Source organism: Anas acuta, chromosome Z (assembly GCF_963932015.1).
Source record: "Anas acuta chromosome Z, bAnaAcu1.1, whole genome shotgun sequence".
NCBI lineage: Eukaryota > Metazoa > Chordata > Aves > Anseriformes > Anatidae > Anas > Anas acuta.
This window is the reverse complement of record NC_089017.1, coordinates 25,648,437-25,671,179: the sequence shown is the minus strand read 5'-3', so window position 1 is coordinate 25,671,179 and position 22,743 is coordinate 25,648,437. Positions and strand designations below refer to the sequence as shown.

Below are 22,743 nucleotides of genomic sequence, written 5' to 3'. Positions count from 1 at the left end.
AATAAGGTTCTTAAAGGATTTATAGACTACTACCAGTGAAATTAATTAAAGATAAAGGCACTTCAGCCATGCTATTTCAGAAACTAGCAAGAAACATCTAAGTTTGATAGCCAATTTCCAACTGTTTCTTAATAGTAGTAAATTTTCTAATTCAATTTTATTTCCCCAATTTGTATATTTCTTTATTTCACCTGTTGCCGGGGAGAGCTGAGAGAAATTTGTAATGCAACACTGAGGTCTTAAAAGTTGTGGTTTTAACTTGCAGGTATTGACACTTGCTGAAATACTAGTCTTGTTCATGTGTTTTAGCCTCAAATAAACATTTACAAGATGTGTTTTCACTACATATGCCCTAGGGTACATACAGCAGAATAAATGTATAATTTTCTGGACTCAGTGACCCTTCTGTCCCCTAAGTTGAAAACTCAGTGATTTGATTTTGAAAAAAGGGTTATTAGGCGTGTTTAAGATCGCTTGTGGTTAGCATTCTTCTGCCTTTCTACTAGTGTCAGTCACTTAAAATGCAGTGCTAGACACCTTTCACAAGTCATGTTATAGGCATATGTTATTAAAAGCTAGGCTGAGGGGAGTGGAGAATACAGCTGCCGCTGCTGGGAACCAGGATGTAAGGTCCTGCTGAGGCTGGTGGGACCCTGGGGAGGTGTTCAACCCCACTCCTGCCCAGAGCAGGCCTAGCCCAGGCTGCTCGGGGCTTCACCCAGCCAGGGAGTGAGGGCTTCACCCACCCAAGCTGCAGAGGCCCACCCTGCCTGGGCCCTGGCTCCGTGGTTGGGCTGTCCCAGTGGTGAAAAGCTTCTCCTTGTCTCCAGTCTGAGCTTCTTGTGCCTCAGCCTGAGCCATACCTCCCATCCTCCCACCATGCACAACTGTCCTACCACCAGTGCAGGGTTCCTGCTATCAGGAACAGTCAGAGTCTGGGCCACTATGTATGCATCGATTTCTTTGACCCTTGCTTGGGTTAGTTTTGCTTGAATTCAGAACTATACCAATGCGAAGCAAGCACTGAATGTGTGGAAAATTAACTTGTCATAAATCCCTATGGACTAATGTTTGCTTTTGTCCAGCCAGACTGGATAGACACTTCAGGGGCTGTTGACTTGAGTTGTTCAGGGGTGCAATTCCTTATGGGACACCTTAAAGAGATGTCTCATGCTTTGAGCTGCCTCCCAGCAGCATGGGGCACTGTGAAGGAGTAGTCATCCCAGCTCTTTTTGAAGAAGCATGCCAAATGTTGGAGGTGTGTATTTGAGCTGCTAATGCTGTTGCCCTTGTTACGACTGATGGAGCAGGGCGAGTGAAGTGATGCAGGAATGGAGTGAGTGTGCCCTACAGTATTTCACTACCTTTGTTACAACTAATAGGGTGACTGTTCCCAGAGGTAACTTTCATAACTATGAAAATATAGCCAGTGCTATATGTGGTTCTACCTTTAAGTTGGAAGCTTAATTGGGGCTTAAGCTGCTTAAGGTCTTGCTAAGGCTTTTCATTTTGTGCAGTGCATCAGTGTGTGTAAATGGTGTTGTTATTTCAGGGAGCTCTGTCAAATGTTCAGTGTGTTCACATGATAGTTGTTAGCTGTATTTGCTGAGAAAAGACTCTTAACTTTCTAGAAGAAATGCCCAATCAAGAAGACAAAGGAAACTATCTGGCATATAGTACAGTGTTTGTGGTATGTGTTTACTATGGAATTTATGCTTTTCATGCATTTTGTGTGTGTGACATTTTGGGGTAGTGAGCAAGATAAATGATAAAAAGACTTCAGCCTTCAACTGAACTTGGGGTCAAATGAACAAATGCTTTGCAATTGCCCAAAAATTGATGAAGTTTGAATTTTGCAAGAATACAGTGCTCCCCTTTAAACTGAACACAAAACAATCTTTCATCGAGGTTTTGGTTTGCAAGTGATAGAGGAAGATCTCAGTAATGTTAAAGCCCTTACTAAAATAAATAACAAGTGAATCTGTTTTGAATAAGCACAGTAGGAGGAGTATGGGGGAGTGGAACTGTTTACTATGTTTTAGAAACTTTTCCTTGGTCATTGCTGAGTTCAAGTATAAGAAACATATGGCTCCTGAATCTCCAGGGAAAAAGGAGAAAAAGCAACCCACCCTACAGTTTACTAAAAACAATAAATTAACTTTTGTATATTGAAAGTAACAGTAGACCGAGTAAGAGGCAGAGAAGCAATGAGCTTTGAAGTCAGAACTGAAGAATCCATACAAAAAAAAAATAAATCTTAGTGGTTGGGATTATGATTTAGATGACTGTGGAATAAATTAATTGGGAAAAAAAAAAAAGACTTAAAAAAAATCTTTATGCATTGAATGCAATACCAGCTCTAAGAGTAAAAGGAAGAAGAGAGATGACTTCTGTAATCAGAGATGAAGTGCTAGTATCTATGGCTGCAGAAGAAATTAATTCAAAACCACGACATTTTCTATGGAAAATAATTTGCCAGCAGATTCGAGAGCAATAAATGTTTTGACTTGAGCTTTCTTGATTGGAATAATGTACAGTGAGAAACAAGATTTTAAACATCCAGGTCCCAAGCTTTTCTGTGTTGATAATTTATACACTGATATTCCAAAGTCTGCTTTTGAGATTGCAATGCAGAATGAACAGAAGAACTTAATGCAGCTGCTGTCCTGCATCCATACAGCAGTTTCCAGGGTCACATCTGGGGATAAATACATATTTTAAAAAACATGTAAGCATTTCAAGTAAGAGGAAGAGACATGAATTCTGAAATCAGAGCTGAAGTGGTAATATCTATGTTTGTCCACTTCAAAAGCATTGTATTGTAATCTTTAAACTAGATTGGCAGATTGATTTCAGAGCTAATCTTACATGGAATTTCTTAAGATAGAAATATAGTATTCACACGCTATATTTTAATAAACTGATGAAGCATACTAAAACTAAATGAATAAAACTCTTCCATTCTATCAACTGCTTATGGAAAGTGATTGAAGTCTGTGGAGGAAAAAAAAAAAGTTCTCTAATATTAAGAAATTACTCCTGGATGATTGATGTGAGTCCTGTTTGTGCAAAAAAGGCTCAGTTAAGCACACTAAATCACAGTTATGAGTGGTTATAGCTTCATCTAGTGCTGATTCTATGAGACTTGGCTAATGAAAAGTCCCTTCTGAGATGTATTTTAATGCATATGCAAGAGTGCAAGAATGTTTATTGCATTAAAAAAGAGAGCTCCTTAAGTCATTTGCCAACATCTTTCTCACATTTCGTTTTCTCAAATTATCATTTCCACATTGGTGGGAACACTGTTGTTCAGTTCCTGCATTTTTTGTCAGAGAATGAAACTCGCATTGTTTAGTTTTACTTAATGTCTTAAAAAAGGTGTAACTTCCTAAAATTAAATATTTGCAACTGAACTGTCAAGTCTGGTTAACGTGAACAGACAACCTAGGAAACTTATATAGATATTTAATTTTGGTTGTATCCAGATCAGCTGTTTTTGAAATGACTGGGGAGAAATGCCCATATTTGGTGGAACTTAAACTTTCCCGGAATATTTTATCATTTCAGCCTTACTCTGTTATTGTTTATGTGTGTCTCTGATGCTGTATTTTTTTTGCTCAGGAGTACAAGTCATTTTAGTTAAACTCTTCTAGCATTATGTATAACTGAAATTTTCTGACCTAATTTTTTCTCAATTAGGTGAAAATGAAATCCTTGAAACTTTATACAATATTGCAAGCAAGAACAAGATATGGAGGTCCTATATAGGCATGGGTTATTACAACTGCTCAGTGCCTCAACCCATTGCACGGAATTTGTTGGAGAATGCAGGATGGTAATGTACAACATTTTCTTGTTAAATGCATATGTATAAATACGCATATGAAGTTCATCAAATCTAGAGCACAGACAAATATGCCTCAAAGCTATTTTTCTAAGACTTTCATATATCTGATACTGGTGTGTAAGTGCAGTTTGTACTGAAGCTAGAAAGGAGAAACATGTATGTAATTTACTTTAGAAGATGCTTTTCCTGTAAAACATTTCATTGACTTAAAAGTCACAACTCCTATTAATTATGAACTAAACCAAGAATATTTCCATTTGCTTTAAGGAAATATTAGAACTTATCTCTTAAACAGAAGTAATTCCTTCCTAGCTTCTTGTGAAAACTAAAGCAGCTCCCTCCTCCACTGCTGTGTGTTGGGTGGAAGTTGTTAAATACCATACAATAGTCTGATTATGGTCTCAGAAAGAGAACAGGAAAGCAGACTCAGAAATCTCGAAGGCTTTTCTCTTAAAAGTCTTGATTTTTATTTACTTATTTATTTATTTATTTATTTTTGGTTCTGAAACAAGAGAACTTCAAGAGTTTGAATATATATCCATATAGTATGTTATTATTTGAACAAATAATTTACTCCACTGACGCCTGAAAATAGGTAGGCAGAAATACTTGATAATTCATTTTTGAAGAGACTGAGAATATCATACTTTGTTCTTATCAAATTGATGTTTAATTTGTTTGGGGAAAAGTCAAAAAATGACCTGGCTGACAGATATGAATTTGACTGGTGTTTTGATGTTGCTCAAATGTAAAAAGGGAAACCTTTTAAAACATTAATTTGTATATTATGAACAGCATTAATCTAAATAAAAATAGACTTTTGTTTCTTGATTTTTTTATTTATAATCAAGTCTTGGTGCTTTTGCCAATAAAAACTCATTCGGAATTGGCTTTGTTCTAAAGAACTGTAACACAGATGTGGTGCAACAGAAAAGCTAAAATTAATGCAGAATTTCACTTTCCACGGCACTGAACATCATTGATACTGTGTATTGTTTCATTTGATCTAGAAGTTCACTTATCTATAGTCAATAACATCCTTTTTTGAAGTGTACTAAAATAGTAAGTGACGTCTTATTTACCACATAATCTTGTTTTAACACAAACAGTAGTTGAAGTTCATGCAGAATCACACAAATGTCTAGGTTGGAAGAAACCTCAAGATCATAGAGTCCAACCTCTGACCTAACACTAGCAAGTCCTCCACTAAACCATATCAATAAGTTCAACATCTAAACATCTTTTAAAGACCTCCAGGGATGGTGACTCCACCACTTCCCTGGGCAGCCCATTCCAATGCCTCACAACCCTCTCGGTAAAGAAGTTCTTCCTAATATCCAACCTAAAACACCCCTGATGCAACTTGAGCCCATTCCCCCTTGTCTTCTCACCAGGCATGTGGGAGAATAGGCCAACCTCCACTTTGCTACAGTCTTTTAATGCACTTACAAAGAGCAATAAGGTCGCCCCTAAGCCTCCTTTTCTCCAGGCTGAACAAGCCCAGCTCCCTCAGCCACTCCTTGTAGGACTTGTTCTCCAGACCCCTCACCAGCTTCGTTGCCCTCCTCTGGACTCGCTCAAGCACCTCCATGTCCTTCTTGTAGTGAGGGGCCCAAAACTGAACACAGTACTCGAGATGAGGCCTCACCAGAGCCGAGTACAGGGGGACAATCACTTCCCTAGCCCTGCTGGCCACACTGCTTCTTATGCAAGCCAGGATGCTGTTGGCCTTCTTGGCCACCTGAGCACACTGCTGGCTCATATTCAGCCGACTATCCACGAGTACTCCCAGGTCCTTCTCTGCCTGGCAGCTTTCCAACTAAGTTTATATGTTTTTAAAAGTCGAGTAACTGTAAAAAAAATAAAAATAAAAAAAAATTGTTGCTTAGATACTATTTTTTGTATTTTAGGTTATCGTAAATGTGTCTGTGTATCTGCAGCTGTCCAAGACTATGAATTATTGGTCTTGCATGCTTTATCGCATCTCAGACTTCTGAAATGACCACAGAGTTGCAATTTTTATATCCAAGGAATCTACGCAATACATTTAAACCAAGTTTTATTTGGTCTTATTCCCATCTTCTTTTTGCAAAATATGTAAACTAAATATTTCATTTCAGTGGAACAAAACAAATAGCCAATTGCTAGAGACAAAAATAAGAACAATATAAAACTTAGTGAACCAAAATGAACTACATACTTTTAAAACCTAAAAAACTATATCGTGCTAGTAAAACAAGTGGTAGAGTCTATCCAGAAATCTGTTCTTGGAGTGTCCTAAATCAACTTAGAATTCTAGAAACTAAACTTACAAAAGTATGATAAAAGAAATTTATTAGGAGTTATGCAAACGTCATAAGTATACAGGCTTTGTGGAAGCTACTTAAGAAATCAAACCTCTCCCTGCAACACCTATCAGTAATAATACACTTTACATTATAGGTCCAGGGGAAATGCTGCAAATCCAAGCGTATTTTTTGTGCTTGGTTCTGGCTCATGTAACTAATATCTTCCCATTGCTTAGCACACATTAGAGCAAGATTTGTGTTGGAATATAAATCTAAGTTTGAAAAAGAGAGCCTGAGAATAGAAATGAAGGACTTTTCAATATTTAGTACAGTTGGAATTGCGAGCAGAATGTAGGAAGAGTGAAGGTAGATTTCATGAGGAAACTGTTTAAAACAAAATGTACTGTCAGCAGAGAAAATGAGATGACTGACCCACATTGCTTTCTTCAGAAGATCTGCCAGAAAAAATATTCCCAGATCTCAGATTCTGATACGAAAATATTCGACATTGATGGAGTTTCAAAACTTTCTGAAGCACCTGGACAACAATGTATAATATCTTTGTAACGAAGTTGATTATCTTAATTTGAGATAAAACTGCCTGACCAAAACCATGCACTAAATAAGTGCCTAGGAAATCAGCAATCAGGAGTAGTTTGTACTGGTAGCTTCAGAAAAGCGTGGGCATCCTTTTCTTTTAAGTCTGAATCTCATTTGAAACTACTTCTGTATTGATGAAAGGACTTGTGTATTGATGAATGAAGCTATTTCAAAACTCCTTGGGTAGATAGTTCTTGGATAACTTTTTATCTAACAAACACTTAGATTCAAAGTTAGAAAATAAGCAGAGAACCTTCTGTAGTGGGGCAGTGCTTTACTGGAATGCTGCAGTTAAAATTCCTGTCTCCTTAGTGAGGGATTTGATTAGTCACAGAAGCTTATTTTTGATACTTGTTTTACATTTAGTCTTGGTTACTAGCTGCCAACAATTCCTTGTTCCTGGCAGTCTGTAACTAACAGTTCCATGGTAGCACTAGGAGGTCTTAAAGGTATTTTCTGTACTCATTTGATAAGAGCAAAAATATTAGCCTGCTTTTCCAAATCAGATCTGTGTGTATACTTGCTTTATTTTTAGAGCACCTCAACTTCGAAATGTAGGCAGAAGGATTTCTTTTGGGGCATACTACTGGTAATGCAACATCCAGTGCAAATACACAGTCTTTATTCTGTTGTATCCCATTTTCACATACATATTAACATTTTTTACACAAAATGTGCTAAACTTTTTCCCTAGTACAAGACTCAATTAATTTTGTGCTATAACATGAACACAAATGAGTAATTAAGGATATGAAGAGTACTTGCCTTCAGAGATCACCTTATAGGCTGCTTAGGCTTCTTATTAACATAAGAGCTTCTTATTGACCTGTATGTCAAAGCAGCATAGTACCTATTTTTGGAACTTAAATTTCTAGCAGGCTTTTAACATCACACTAACACCTTGCAATGGAGCATGATGCGGAGGTCTCCAAAGTACAGCTCACTTCATTTTTCCCCCCTATACATTAAATAAGTAAGAATATAGTAACTGTATCGAGGATACCTGCAATCTTAACATTAGTTCTGCAATTTAGTAGCTAGTAGCACTTAAGCACTCCTGGATTGCATTCTGAAAATTACTGCATACTGTGCAAAAATCTGATATAAACATTAAGCTGTTGGCATCTACTTGCAGACCGGATACAGAAAGCTGCACAAGCAACTCACAAAGCATGCCAAATTGGCAGTAAATTTGGTGTCTTTGCTTTGACTGGAAACTGGCATGTCTCCATGCCCTGTCATAAGACCATCCAGCTTTGTCTAACCCATGAGTAAGATATTGCTTATGTACATTGTTTTCAAATTATGCTAGTGGTATTTTTATACTATAGGTTCCTTTTATCTTCACAAACTGTCAGATCTCAAAAAGAATATTCTGTATGACTGGAATTTCAAACCAATTCCAGCTCTGCTGGTGCGTAAGGTTAGTCTTCTGAATGACTAAAACTGCAAGAACATATGTTATAACAAAGTGAAAGTACAATGCTGATTATGAGTCCAATAAATTTCCAGAGATTTAGTAAAAGGGTAGAAAAATTATGAAAGAAGATACATGGTGAACTTACTATATTTTTAGATCTTATTGACTGTGAAGCTAAAAATGCTAATCAAGAACTAGTTCACTGAGCATTGTTCAGTAATGGAGTCTTTGCATGCTCTGCCATTTCATTACTATTTCCCAAAGCAAATGTTGTAAGGCAAAGTAGAAGCAAGAGCCAACTTTAGTATAAAGAAGCCATAATTATTAATCTTGCAGTTATAATGTATCATCTGTTTTGTTGTTAAACCTAAAACAACCCCTCCTCCTATGTACAAAAACTTCTGCTCCTTTGTAAGCCAAGATTTTTGATCAGCAGCCTAGCCTTTGGCTGAAAGCCTGTGTTTCCTAGATACTGCTTGCTTTGATGCCAGTCTGCAGTGCTGCTGAGACACGTTATTACTTAAGTCTCTCTTAAAACCTTAATCAGTGTCTTAAAGTTGGCATTTCTGAGAGTAGGATGAGGCAAAGGGTGAAAAAATAAACAAAATCAGTGTTTTAAATAGCTACAAAAATAAAAGCCACTTACTACTAAAGTCCCGATGGGCCTGACACAGGCTCAAGAAAGGCTCTGTTAGCCTCTCATGAAGTTTCCTTTGTCATGATTAATCTGCCTTCATTAGCTTAGGAATCTTGGTGTGCAGAATTAATTTTGGTCTGAAAAGACACAGGCTGGACATGATATTTGTCTCCTGTTTGTTTGAAAAAGATGCAGTTTCTAGTTTGTATTCCTCATCATTACAGCAATTCTTCCTTTTCATTTCAATGTTGGTGGTGCTGGACTTTTACCTACAGCGTAGCCACTTGAACAAACCTAAGGGGTTAGAGAGAGGCTAAGAGGGCTAAGAGCTAAGGGGCTAAGAGAGCCATTGCTGTGTTTTTTGTTTGGTTTTGGTCTGTTTGAGTTGTTGTTGTTGCTGCTGTTTGTTCTGTGTGCTTTTTAGAGATTTTATTTGTACAAAGGTTTACTTTAAGAACAACTTCTACTTTTAAGGAGTTGACTTTTAAATGACTTTAGGAGGTCATTTACCATGTAGTATAGATTGTAAGAAATATTCAGGCAGGAGTTGCAGTGCAGACTAAAACCAGTCATTTTATTCAAAGAAACTGTGGAGAAGTATAGTTATTATGTTACAGGATTTAGATGCTTAGACAGTGCCAAATAACCTTCCAAGAAAAGAACTTGTGTTTAAATAAATATTTTAACGTTACAGAAGGTGTATTCACCTGTACTACTGTTAAACTTCATGCATGATAATTGCACTAGTACAGGAATTCAAGATCTCATGTTGAACTTCTTGTTGATCTCTGAAATTGGTAATTTTTACTTCAACCATTCTATGAGTAGAAATCCCTGAAGGTATTAAAATAGTTTTCTAGGTATCGAATTTGAATGGTCTGTTTTGACGCTTTTATTTTAAAGTCTATCTGCATTTATAAAAAATAAAATCTTACCAAAACTGATTCTTGTATTGTAAGAAGTCATGAACTTGACTCATTTTGTCTTTGAAAACAAATATAGAATGCAATTTGAAAGTCCTATAGCAAACTTTGAACCCATGTTTAATGTGAAGTATTGCTTCTCAGCTACTGATTTCTCTAATTTTGTCAACCTATCTCATTTTGTGTTAGTTCCTAATCAATAATGGTTAAATAAAACAATTTTTTCGTTGAAATGAACCATATAGATGGTAATCTCAACTTTAATTAAAATCTCATTTTTATTAAATCATTATTTCAGCAAATGCTAACCAATGATTCTTGGTTATTTTTTTCTCTACTTCCAGCTCCTCCTGCAAGTTATAATGCAAAAAAAAAAAAAAGAGGAAAAAAAAAGACCTTTAGCTGAAGTTCATGAATTGTGAAAGTTGGATTATTAATTTTAAGTGTGGAGTAGTTTCTTTTTGTATGCAAGGGAGTTTATTGTTCTTGCAAAGGTATTTGGAACAACTCTTTGTATTGGTGAGACCAGAGGGAGCATTCAGAAAACAAATCTCCAAACTGCCGTATTGACAGTTTATCTGACATTAAAAACTGAGTTTAGAAGATGTGGAGAAAATACATTATTGCTATTTGTAATGAGCAATATTATATGCAGCACAGGCCATGGTCTCAGTTTCTGATTGTATAATCAGTTTTATTAAGGTAAGTGACTTAGTGTTAAGTGTAGCTTAGCAGCTGGGAAAAAAAACACACCTTGAATATTTGGGAAAGTCATCAAACTTCATATATAGCTGTTTACTGTCACTACACTGATTATTATACGTGAGAAATCTGAGCAGATGTATCACTTAAATAGACAGTAAATACATTAGCAAAGAACATACCCAGTAAATAGCACTTGGCATATCTTCTTTGGTCCTGCCTTCAATACTATATCTCTTGAATACTTTGAATTTGCTTGTGAAGTATGCCCATCTCTCTATCTCTTCTATTCTCTTAAGGACGTTTTTCTTCCTTCACTTGCATTGCTGTTTTATTGCTCCTTACCACAACATCATCTTGCTCTATATCACAGGTTCTGCAGGTTGTTCTGTAAAAATCTGTGTAGCTCATCTCCTATTCTTATCGCTGGTTTCTGGCCACTGCTCTGGGTTAAAACAGGCGTAAAGTCTGCCCTGGACCACTGCGGAACCCAGTGTCCAAACCTCTACCAGTCAAAAGAGAATTTGATCTCTGTTCTTGCCTTTCATTCTTGGACCCTTTCCTGCTTTGTTTTTGTTTGTTTGTTTGTTTGTTTGTTTTTGTTTTGTTTTGTTTTGTTTTGTTTTTTGTTTGTTTTCTCAGTGCTGTTATAATGGTGTGTTCCCCTTAGGCTGTTGGCGTTTTCCAAAGAATTGCATGCGTTGCCTATACATCTTTGTTCTTCTGGTGAAAATAGATAAAATTCACATTTGTCTTGCTTTTCTTCACCAACATTTATGGAAACTGTGATTTCACAAAAAGTGGCATGTTATTGAGCTTGATCCTGTGAAGTGCCAAGTGCCTTTCCTCCCTTGAGAGTACTTGGCAAGTAAAAGATCACACAAACAATATGTTGAAAGATAGTGGCAATACAATACCTAGATATGAATGAACTAAGCATCCTCATTCAGATCTTGTGACGTGACTCAGTTCTCCCACACTCAGACCCTATTTCCTGTCTCTTTTCACCAAGATGCATTCATACCTTTGTTTTAAAAGTAAATTCTCTTTTCAAAACGGAGGAAGATAACTCTTCTCCTGTAAAAATTCAGCATCAATAGAGAAAATACTGTCAGATTTTCAGGACGGTAATAAATTACAACCATCTAAAAATAACTTTTCTGACAAATTTTCATGTTAGTGGATTATACTTTACAAATAGCAGGTTTGTTTGTTTCCAGTGGCATAATTCTGTTCTGTGTTGGCATAATTCTGATACATTTATTTTCCGTGATCCAAATTCATAATTCTTTTCTTACAGGGTTACCCAGTATACTCCCTACCAACCTGAGGTCTCACAGGGCAGGCTGGAGAGCCTGCTAAATTACCAGACTATGGTGTGTGATATCACAGGAATGGATGTGGCTAATGCATCATTGCTGGATGAGGGGACAGCTGCTGCAGAAGCTATGCAATTATGTCACAGGTAATATGTTTAAATATATGGTTAAATCACAGCAGGAAGGAATTTGGGGTTTCAAAGACATCTCGACTGTGTAGGCATGTGTAGGTGAGAGAGTTGAAGTAGTATGTGGCGTTTTGACTGTGAGCAGATTTCTGAATTGTCCATGTCACTTAGTTCCTAACAAAGTTTCTAGTGTTGATGTGTATTAGAAGTCTCAAGCTTTCAGAAATCTAAGGACCTATAGACAAGAGGAAAAGTCTGGAGCAAGGAGTGCTTACCCTTGCTGGACAAAGATCAGGTCAGAGAATACTTAAGCAAAATGAGCATATATGAGTCCTCACAGGCCCCTGTGGCTGAGCTGCCTCTCCAGGTGCTAGCACTGAGGTCAGCTCACTCCAGTCCTTCCAGCCAGCTCACCATGGACACCCAGTCCCTCTGACTCCTGTTGCTGGCACCCAGACTTCCATATATATACACACCCCAAAACAGAGTCCCTCACTAAAAGTAATTGGTAGATGTTGGTGGTAGGGGTATGGTTGGACCAGATGATCTTGAAGGTCTTTTCCAACCTCAGTGATTCCATGATTCTACGAACAAGAAGAAGGGACAAACTGTATTGACTGGGACCATGGCATGGCCAGTCAAATGCATCCACCAGCAACTATTTATGTACAACTGTCCCTTCTTATCACGTTATCCCTCCATTTTTTTCCATACATATTCCTCCCCAAATCACTTAAATATATCCCTTTTCCTGCCTTTCCTCCCCTTAACATCCCATAATAAGCCCTGGTCAATCCTGAAATGCCCTTCCCCTGCATCCAGTAATGTCCCACGGTTCTGGGACAGCCCTGGGGGGCATGGGAAGACTCTTTTGAGTCTTCAACTTGGCTTCTCACTTTCCTGTGTGCCTCTGTGCTCCTCCATGGAGGTGGGCTTCTGGTGGGCTGGTGGCTCCTGTGGTGGGCCTGGAACAGCATATGCATGGGCTCCCCCACCTGCTGTTGCCTCTCAGTGTTCCCTTAGCTTTTATCCCATAATCTGTCAGTCTGTGGCATGAATTTCTGGTGTCCACGAACAAGAAGAATTGAATGATTGAATATGATTGAATGGTTGATTATGGCTTATAAACAACGGCAGAGTATATCTGTCATGAGTCTCTAAAAGTGAAACTGTTATTGATATATGTAAATCTACTTCCAGGGAGCTGTGCTGTAGGGGTATTTGAGATGAATTAAATGTAAATTAAATGAAGTTTGAGGGAGACTATTCAAGGTCACTGCAGGTCTGTATTATCAAGAAGGATGCTACACAAATGTGATCGTGTTCCAACTATTCAGTTGTTCAAAACATCAATCTGACACAAAATCATACTTTCTTAACTGTGGAGAGCCAAGCTATTATGCTAGGCTGCATTTTAGCCTTTCAATAGTACCTGTCTGGTTAGATGGGGAAACTCAAGTATTAAAAACCAATTGTATTCCTTTATAAGAGTATGTGTGTGTGGAGATGTGATTTAGCCCAACAGGCAGCTAAGCACCACACAGCCATTCACTCACCTCTCTGCCCCCTCCTAGTGGCATGTGGGAGAGAATCGTCAGGAAAAAAAGTAAAAGGATATGGGTTGAGATAAAGATAGTTTAATAGCACAGAAAAGGAAGATAACTATATAATAATAATAATAACAACAACAACAGAATGTACACAGCAAATGATGCACAATGCAATTGTTCATCATCACCTACTGACCAATGCCCAGTATGACCCTGAGCAACCCCGTATGCCCCCCCACCCCAGCCAGCTCCCCCATATTAATTGTTCAGCATAACGTCACATGGTATGGAATACTCCCTTGGCCAGTTTGGGCCAGTTGTCCTGGTTCTGTCCCCCTCCCAGCTTCTTGTGCACCCCCAGCCTCCTCTTTGGCAAGGCAGCACGAGAAGCATAAAAGTCCATGGCTAAGACTAAACACTGTTCTGCAGCAACTGAAGCATCAGCATGTTATCAGCATTGTTCTCATCCTAAATCCAAAACACAGCACTATACCAACAACAAGGAGGAAAATTATCCCAGCTGAAACGAGGAGAAGAGACATTCTTGCAGGTGTTTAAGTTGGCTTCTAATTCTGTTTCATAGCCACTCTTAATTTTTGTCACATATGAATCTCAGTTGACTATCTGCAGTGAACTTTCTTGTTTTAAATTGACTAGAAACCTCATTGAATCACATACTTACTGAGTTATGATAACCCAAATTCACAACTGTTTTTACTTTAAAAAACCTCACATTTATAAAACCTGTTAATTTCACTTCCATGGAAAATAATACATTCTTAATATGTATCTCTTCTTTTTTCCCTTTTCTTTGTAACAGGCACAACAAAAGGAGGAAGTTTTATGTAGATTCCCGATGCCACCCTCAGACTATAGCAGTGGTCCAAACTAGAGCCAAGTAATGTTATTCTACATTTTCTACCTTTTATTTTCACTTACATCGAATCACTCTTCACCTACACCTCTTCACCCTATACTTAACATGCTTGGCATATAGGACTGTGCTTTCTTAGCAAAACGGAAACAGAAATCTGTTAACATTTGGCATTGCTTCTAATTTTCCATTCAAATATTATTGTGAAGTAATTCAAGATCTTTAAAAGGAGACTACACATATGATAACAATAAAAGGTATAATTTTTCCCTTTTTGTACAAATACATACATATGGTTTTTGAATTCAGTCTGATCATCCTTTATTAGATGTAACTTAATTTAGAAATGACTAAGCTTAGATAGTAAAACTTCTCTTTTAATGAAAGATAAGTCCATTTTAAGTTTACAGTTTGAGGTAACCAGCTTCTAAAGATATTACTTGGTTCTCAAAGCTAAACTTGCTAAATAAAGCAGCAAAATGTTTATACCAAGTAGGTTAGGCATCCTCTGCTCTTCTCTGTTGCATATTTCATTATGATATCAAATGCAGTTATTCTTCAGTTCTATATACCATGACATGAAACAGTCTCAGTGTTTAGAGATGCCAAGCAGCTTCAGCTCTTTGCATGTTAAAGAAAAAAATGTTCTAAGTCCATGATAGCATCATATTAAATATCACTTCAAGGCAGTGAATGTTTTGAATACATCTTATTGTACATGGTTTTGTTTTCCAGTTATACAGGTGTTATTACTGAGCTCAAATTACCCCATGAGATGGATTTCAGTGGAAAGGATGTCAGTGGAGTATTATTTCAGTATCCAGACACTGAGGGGAAGGTGGAAGACTTCTCTGAACTTGTTGAAAGAGCTCATCAGAACGGGGTAAAACAAATGTTACTTGTCTCATTAGATTTCACTCTGAAGCATAAAACAGCCATAGGTCTAGAAACTAAGTGTTAGTTACATGAGCTACTGTGTGAAGGTTACTGTTACACTTCAGCACTGTGCAAGAGATAGGAAATTGTTTGAAAGTGTACCTTGTTCAAACCCAGCTCCCATGCAAACACTGTTCCTTCAGGGATGAGACTGACTGCTCTGTGCACTTCTTTTCTCAGACTCTTGCCTGCTGTGCTACTGATCTTCTGGCTCTCTGTATTCTGAAGCCTCCTGGAGAGTTTGGGGTAGATGTTGTCCTGGGTAGCTCCCAGAGATTTGGTGTGCCACTCTGCTATGGGGGACCCCACGCAGCATTCTTCGCTGTCAAGGAAAACCTAGTGAGAATGATGCCAGGCAGGATGGTGGGTGTCACAAGGTAAGGGCTCCCCTCGGCTTTCATCTCTTTAGGGAAGACCCACATGAAACATCTGTGGACTATCTTGCATAGTCTTTATGAGTAACACCTGACCATCTCAGTGTAACTAACACCTTTTTTGTTGAAAACTAGAAGTGCAAATGATTGGCTTCAATTTTTAGGAAGAGAACTTAAAGAACTGCGTTTGTGTAGGATGATGCTGTGACCTGCCTGAAGTGCTTGCTGCCATGTAGGGTGAAGAAATAACCTACACAGCAGAGAGAATTAATCTCACACAGCTATCAGTTATCTCACACAGCATTGTTGGGCAGGTTATTTTTATGTACAAACTCTGCATGCTATTACTGGGTATCATTAGAAAAGATGGTTCCTTATCAGTGTGCAAAATAAGTTCTGGGTTACATGTATATTCAGTTAAAATAGTTGAATAATTTGTGGCACTTTAAGGTAAATACCAAGTTTTGGTATAGCATGCTTAAAAAACTTGCTGTGCACTATACCTGACTGGACAGATTTGCCAGTCATGATGTAAACAGAACTCTAGAGACCTTAGTCTCTCTCTCTCTGTTTGATGTCTATCCTGATTTCTGATTTATTCCCTCTGGCACTTTTCTGAGGACAGTCGAAGTTAACATGCATAGAGCTTGATCTCTTAATTTGCTGTCATTTTGAAGTAACAGAAACAACATTTTCATTTGTGACTTAGAGATGCAAATGGAAAAGAAGTTTACCGACTGGCTTTACAAACACGAGAGCAGCATATCAGGAGGGACAAAGCTACAAGCAACATCTGCACAGCACAGGTAACATCATGCTTTGCTTTGAATATTGAAAATGAATGAATGGAACCATAAGGTTGTCATACTAACACAATGGTACTTTGAGTTAGCTTTACTTCTGAGAGTTTTTACTGAAAAAGAAAGAACATTGAAATATGATTGCTTGTGTATATGTTTCAAATCTGTTGAAAAAATTGAACCATTCTTGAGAAAAGGGTATTAACATCTGTTTCCTTTAAAAAAAGACCCTAGCTCTGAATGAGCCAATCTGTCCCATAGGGTGAACTTCACTGAGTAGTGCTGTGTTCCAAATGAATTTATTTAGAAAATCTGTCTCTAATCATCCCAAGATTACCCACTCAAGTAGGAAAAAAAAAAAAAAGAATCCATTTTGAAATTCAAAAACTATTTAGACAAAAATATGTCATGACAATTTGAACATGTGATTTGATGCAAAAATACTACTGTCCAAAAGCTCTCTTTACAGTAACATACCATGATTAAATCAGTAATTGCCTGAAACAGTTATTTTCAACATGCCTCCACCATCTTTCATCTGAACAAGTTTATAAACTTACTCTTTCTATCAATGCATTGTTCATGCTCTTAATGTTGTGTCTTATTGTGAGGAGGGATTGTTATAATTAACTGGTTATTTACTATTAATGAGATGATTCATAAATTTTTATAGCAATATTAAATGATTTTTTTTACAAGCCTAGTTTTACTTGTAATTCTTCAAACTTCTATGTAGCTGTAATTGAATTTAAGCTCATGTTAATTACTGACAGTTAAATTTCAAAGGGCACTGAGTTCATAATCAGTGTCTACAGTTTATAAATACATTTTGTCTCTCTCACCTTTTATTTTTTGGAAAGTATAATAAAAGTATTACATTAACTGAAGATGTGTTTTTCCTGGGTGCTAAAGAAACTTCCTGCTACACTAACTTGAAGTAGTATTTTTTAATAAAATACTAACCTGTATTTGTATTGTAGGCTCTTCTGGCTAATATGGCAGCCATGTTTGGTGTCTACCATGGGTCTGATGGATTAAGGGATATTGCAAGACGGGTACACAATGCTACTTTAATCCTGGCTGAAGGTGAGTATTTAATGATTGCAGACACTATTCCTAAATCCTTACATTTTCTTAAATAAAATTTTCTTAAACTTTTTTTTGGTGGTATTTTTTTTAACTGGCATGACCGTCATTGCTCTCAGAAGGAGCAATGCAGGACTGGAATGCTGGGAGTTGGGGAGGGATTGCTACAATTATCCATGCTTTGTTTGCAAGCTCAGCTGGAAGACCACTTGCCTCTTGTGAAAACCACTAAGTGTCTAAGCTTTGTGGCAAACTCCATGATAATTAATATCCATTTGTGTAACAAGATTTTTCTTTCTGGTCTTGAGATTTGTCCTTGTTCATTCCTATATGAATTCTTCTGCACAATACATATTACAAATCTGACACATCAGAAAGATCTGTAGATTCAGTCTGTTAATAATTAGGTCTGAATCTGATCTAGACGTGTTTCATGCACAGTGATATTTCACTAAAAGGCTGATGATTTCACTGCTCTGTACACTACAGGAATATTTCACTTTATTGTGTAAGAACATTTACTTGTGAGACAGATGTAGTGTTGCTATACAAATACTTTGTAAGCAAGCAGTACAGCATCTAATAGAATTAACTTACTGTTTGTTACAGGTCTCAGGAGAGCTGGTCATAAACTGCACCATGATCTGTTCTTTGATACCTTGACAGTCACGTGTGGATGCTCAGTCAAAGAAGTTTTGGACAGGGCAGCTCTTAGAAAGATAAATTTTCGCATTTATAGTGATGGCAGAGTAAGCAATTCCAAAACCTTTCCTAAATACTATATCATGACTTTTCTCATTGTTTCTATTCATAATGTGATAAACAGAACAGATTTTTAAAATATTTATTGTAATTTGCTCAGATATACCACTTACAAAGATATTATAAATAAATAAGTTTTTATTTTTTTATAATAAAACTTATCATTTAGGCTTATTTTAAAAGGTTATCTCATTATTTAATTTTAAGTATGCCACTAAAGACTGAGTATAGCTTTTAAAAACCTAGCAATGAAATGCAATATGACCTCCAAAAATCAGGCCCTTTGACAGTATTTAAAGACAAAATAGAAATCTTAACCACATTTTGGTAGGCACTAAGTACTTCACAAACTCTGGTATGTTCTTTGCCTACCTGGTAACTTGTATTGCCTACTTGGACAACCTGCTCTAGGGAACCTGCTTTGGCAGGGGGGTTGGACCTGATGATCTCTTGAGGTCCCTTCCAACCCTTACAATTCCATGATTCTGTGATTCTTTAAAATGGAATTGGGAGACAGAGCAATCTTGCAAAATAGGAGATTTTTGTTAAATGGAACACACTTAGTAATATTAATCACATAATTGTCTAGGTTGGAAGAGACCTCAAGATCACAGTCTTAAAGCTTGCGATCCATCCAGCCTGAATAGTTTAGAAGACGAAAGACAGGAAATTATATGTAAATGAAATGTATATATCTATTGCATAAAATTGCATGATATTTGCATATAATTGTGCATGGTGTCTTGTGCTTTTTTCACTGGTGTTTCTGGAATATTTTTTCTTGACAAGAACAAATACAGTTTATCTCTAAAAATGAGACCTTTGAGTAATTACTGTTTCATTTATCCGTAGCTTGGAGTATCACTTGATGAAACTGTAAGTGAGAAAGACCTAGATGACATATTATGGATTTTTGGTTGCGAGTCTTCAGCTGTAAGTAGACAAGAGATTATATTCATGTACTTGATCTGAATGTTTCAGAAATTCAGTGAAAAGTAAAACTGTGCTTTGGGATAGTGGGTGTTTGTATGTTGGGTTTGTTAATTATTGACAATTTCAAATGCTGTCTTACAGAAAGAAGCACGATAAAATAACCATGATTTAAGTAATTGAATAATGCCATTCTGTGGTTATGATACTTAATCCTTTTGGTCAGGTTAGACACCCTGAGTTTAGTCTGTTACATGCATTTTCAAGGCTATATTACATGATCAATTGCTTCACTATCACTGGAATTTTATTTGTACATAACTAGCAGCAATACTTCCAAGACAAGGACTACTGACACTTCTATATCAGTTTTAATATGGTATTGCTGATATGCTAGATATATACAATATGTGTGCTAATAAAGTGCTTTTACCTAAAGAACCGACTGAAGCTTGTGGTAAAATGCTAGTATAAGTTAATTCTCATCAAAAGTGACTATGAAGGTATTTAACTTAATTTTTTTGTGTGTGTCGAAGGAACTAATTGCTGAAGGTATGGGCGAGGAAACCAAAGGTATCCTTAGCACCCCATTTAAGAGAACTTCCAAATTCTTGACCCATCAGGTTTTCAACAGGTTTGTGAAATTGCTGTAAATTTTATATTTTAATGGAATGTAACAGTGTCTCCTTTCAAAATTTGTACGGAGGGTCAGTTGAGGACAGTTTTGCATCTGTATTCAGTCACTTGTTACTCTGAAATATGTTTAGTAGCTCTGTTAAACAACTTTTAAATGATCAAAGTGGTACTCTTGGTCACATGAGGTATGTGTATTTTCATTAGTCTGGTACACTGTACAAGCAATTATTTGAGGACATAGTACTGTCAGGCTTACTTGAACCCCTACTTCCTGTATCTGATGATAGCATTTCTGAGCAAATGATTATAGGTAGTTTTCCATCCAAATTGCCCTTAGCAAGCATAAAGTAATGATTTGAAATAAGTACTTAATATATACTAACAATTAAAAGTGGAAGGCTACTCTTACCACTGCTCAGTCTTAATTCTTTTTTTTTTTTTTTTTTATGGCATTTCCTGTGCTAGAGCACAAATCAACGAGGTGGTAGAGCCAGTCTGCTTGCCTTAACACTGCATTTTGTGTCCTCCAGCTATCACTCCGAAACAAATATCGTACGGTACATGAAGAGATTAGAAAACAAAGATATTTCCCTTGTTCACAGCATGATTCCTTTGGTAGGTATTTACCAAAAAGAGAAAAAAAATAGTTACATATTTATGTACTTTGATAAATGATTTTGATAAATAAACTCTCAAATGTGTTTGTATTTTAGGGGTCCTGTACAATGAAGCTCAATAGTTCAGCTGAACTTGCAGTAAGTTGCAATAATACTGTCTTACTTGAAACCCACATGCATAAATCATGTAGCCAGTGTAATTGTAGATGAGGTAGAGGGTGGTTTTGGTCTAGAACTCCAGCTGAGGAGGCAGTTTCAGAAGTCGCTAATGGCATTGGCTTTGTCTTCTGCTAGTGAAAAACAGCTTCAAGAAGCATGGAAGGAATGTGGCAAAATGAGGAGATTGTCTTTGAAGGCTCCATTTGGAAAAAAAAAATACTTCTTGGAATTAGGTATTAGCGCCCGAGGGAATGGAGTAAAGCTGCGACAGGGGAGGTTCAGGCTCTATGTCAGGAAGAGGTTCTTCACTGAGAGAGTTGTCGTGCACTGGAACAGTTTCTTTGCTTCATAGAGATTAACAACAAAACAGTTATCTTCAGAATTTACAGCTCATGCTTTGCTGGTTTTCTTTTCTTTTTCGTAGCCTATTTCATGGAAGGAATTTGCCAACATCCACCCCTTTGTGCCCTTGGATCAAGCTCAAGGGTATCAGCAGCTTTTCAAGGACTTAGAGAAGGACCTGTGTGAGATTACTGGTTACGACAAAATCTCCTTCCAACCAAACAGGTAGGATTTTTTTCTGAAAATTTATTTTTTTACATAAACTCCAAAAGCTTACCTCTAAGAAAAATATGCAAGACAAAACTGGCAGAGAAATTCTGAAACTTCAATTGGGTGTTAGTCCATTCTAGTTCATGTGCTTCCGTAACAGTCTTTGTGTTCCTCTTGCAGTGGAGCCCAAGGAGAGTACGCAGGCTTGGCCGCAATCAAAGCTTATTTAAATGCAAAAGGAGAACGTCATCGAAGTGTAAGTGTCAACACTTGTATTGGGAAGAACTTTGGGTGGAAAGTGTAGACAGGAGAGTTAGTTCTGCAGCTAGGACTCACACAGGCCAGAAGAAACTAGGTTCTCTTATCCTTATCTGTGACAAGCCTTTGGTATTCCCTGCTTCCCTCATATGTACCATCTTAAGTCTTATTTGACTGTAAAGGCAGTGGGAGTGAGGAAAGGAGACTTCATCAAATGGCCTGGCTCTTCACTGATTCTGGTTAGGATGGAATTAACTTTCTTCACAGCAGCCCATGTGGTGCTGTGTTTTGACTGTAACACACTGGTGTTTTGTCTACTGCCTACAGAGTGTCAAGGCTCCCTCTCTGTCCCACTCTGCCCTGCACCCCTTCCCCAGGTGAGTAGGGTAGGGGTGGACAAGAAGCTGGGAGGGTACAGAGCCAGGAGAGCTGACCCCAAATGACAAGGGGATATTCCATACCATATTATGTACCCACTAATAAAAGCTCAGGCAAAGGAAGGTGAAGGGTCAAGTTCGTGGTTATGGCACTTCTCATCCCAAGCAACTGAGAAAAGATACTGAGGCCCTGCTTTTTGGGAATTGGCTAAAGATCTGCCTGCTGATGGGAAGTAAAGAGTGAATCCTGCCTTTCGGTTTGCCTGTGCACACAGCTTTTCTTTTCCCTGTTAAATTATCTTTATCTCAGTCCATGCATCTTCTCACCTTACCTCTGTTTTCCTTGTCCCACGGGAGAGGGGAGTGAGTGAGCAGCTGTGTGGGTGTTTGGCTATTGGCCAGGTCAACACACCACAGAACTTTTTGGTGCCCAACGTGGAGCGAAGGTAATTATTGTTTTGATCTGAGCATGCCAATTTGTTTATTGGAAGGCTCCTAAGGTCTCAGAGCTTGCTTGCTTTACTGTATGTTAGAGTCCAGGGCTTTTTAATGGCTGTTTTCAGACCTTGCAGTTTGCTGTGCTGCTTATCACTTTTGTTTTGCTGTACCTGGGAACATTTTGATAAAAGCAATGGCCATGTGCTTGGGCTGGCATATGTCCCTGGAATGATGCTGTTCCTGTGCTGAGTGAGCTATCTTGTGGAGAGGATGAGGGATTACACTTCCCTTTTTGCCTCTGGGGCTGACCTGCCTATTTTTCTTGCATGGGCTCCTGAATTTTTTTGTACATCCTTATGTCAGGTGTTTAATCCCATTATTTAGCATTGTTGACTTGTTATTGTGCATGTGGAACCTTGTCTGGTGCTGGTGTAAGAGTGAACAACTTGTTGAGGAGACAGAGAAATGTGCCCCAGTAAGGCTGAACCCTGGGTGGTATTGTGTGTGTGGGGATTTGGCCAGGTGCTTGG

General features: G+C 37.7%; 1 protein-coding gene across 1 annotated transcript in view; it reads left to right on the top strand.

Moving 5' to 3' along the window:
* Positions 1-22,743, top strand: part of GLDC (glycine decarboxylase) — a 41,197-nt gene that overhangs the window by 4,792 nt on the left and 13,662 nt on the right. Inside the window, exons 3-16 of the mRNA XM_068667639.1 lie at positions 3,700-3,835; positions 11,718-11,882; positions 14,235-14,312; positions 15,024-15,171; positions 15,405-15,601; positions 16,308-16,404; positions 17,379-17,484; positions 18,094-18,233; positions 19,099-19,179; positions 19,713-19,810; positions 20,343-20,427; positions 20,526-20,567; positions 21,013-21,155; positions 21,321-21,396. Coding sequence (XP_068523740.1) covers positions 3,700-3,835; positions 11,718-11,882; positions 14,235-14,312; positions 15,024-15,171; positions 15,405-15,601; positions 16,308-16,404; positions 17,379-17,484; positions 18,094-18,233; positions 19,099-19,179; positions 19,713-19,810; positions 20,343-20,427; positions 20,526-20,567; positions 21,013-21,155; positions 21,321-21,396 — 1,592 coding nt within the window. The remainder of the gene's footprint in view (positions 1-3,699; positions 3,836-11,717; positions 11,883-14,234; positions 14,313-15,023; positions 15,172-15,404; positions 15,602-16,307; positions 16,405-17,378; positions 17,485-18,093; positions 18,234-19,098; positions 19,180-19,712; positions 19,811-20,342; positions 20,428-20,525; positions 20,568-21,012; positions 21,156-21,320; positions 21,397-22,743) is intronic.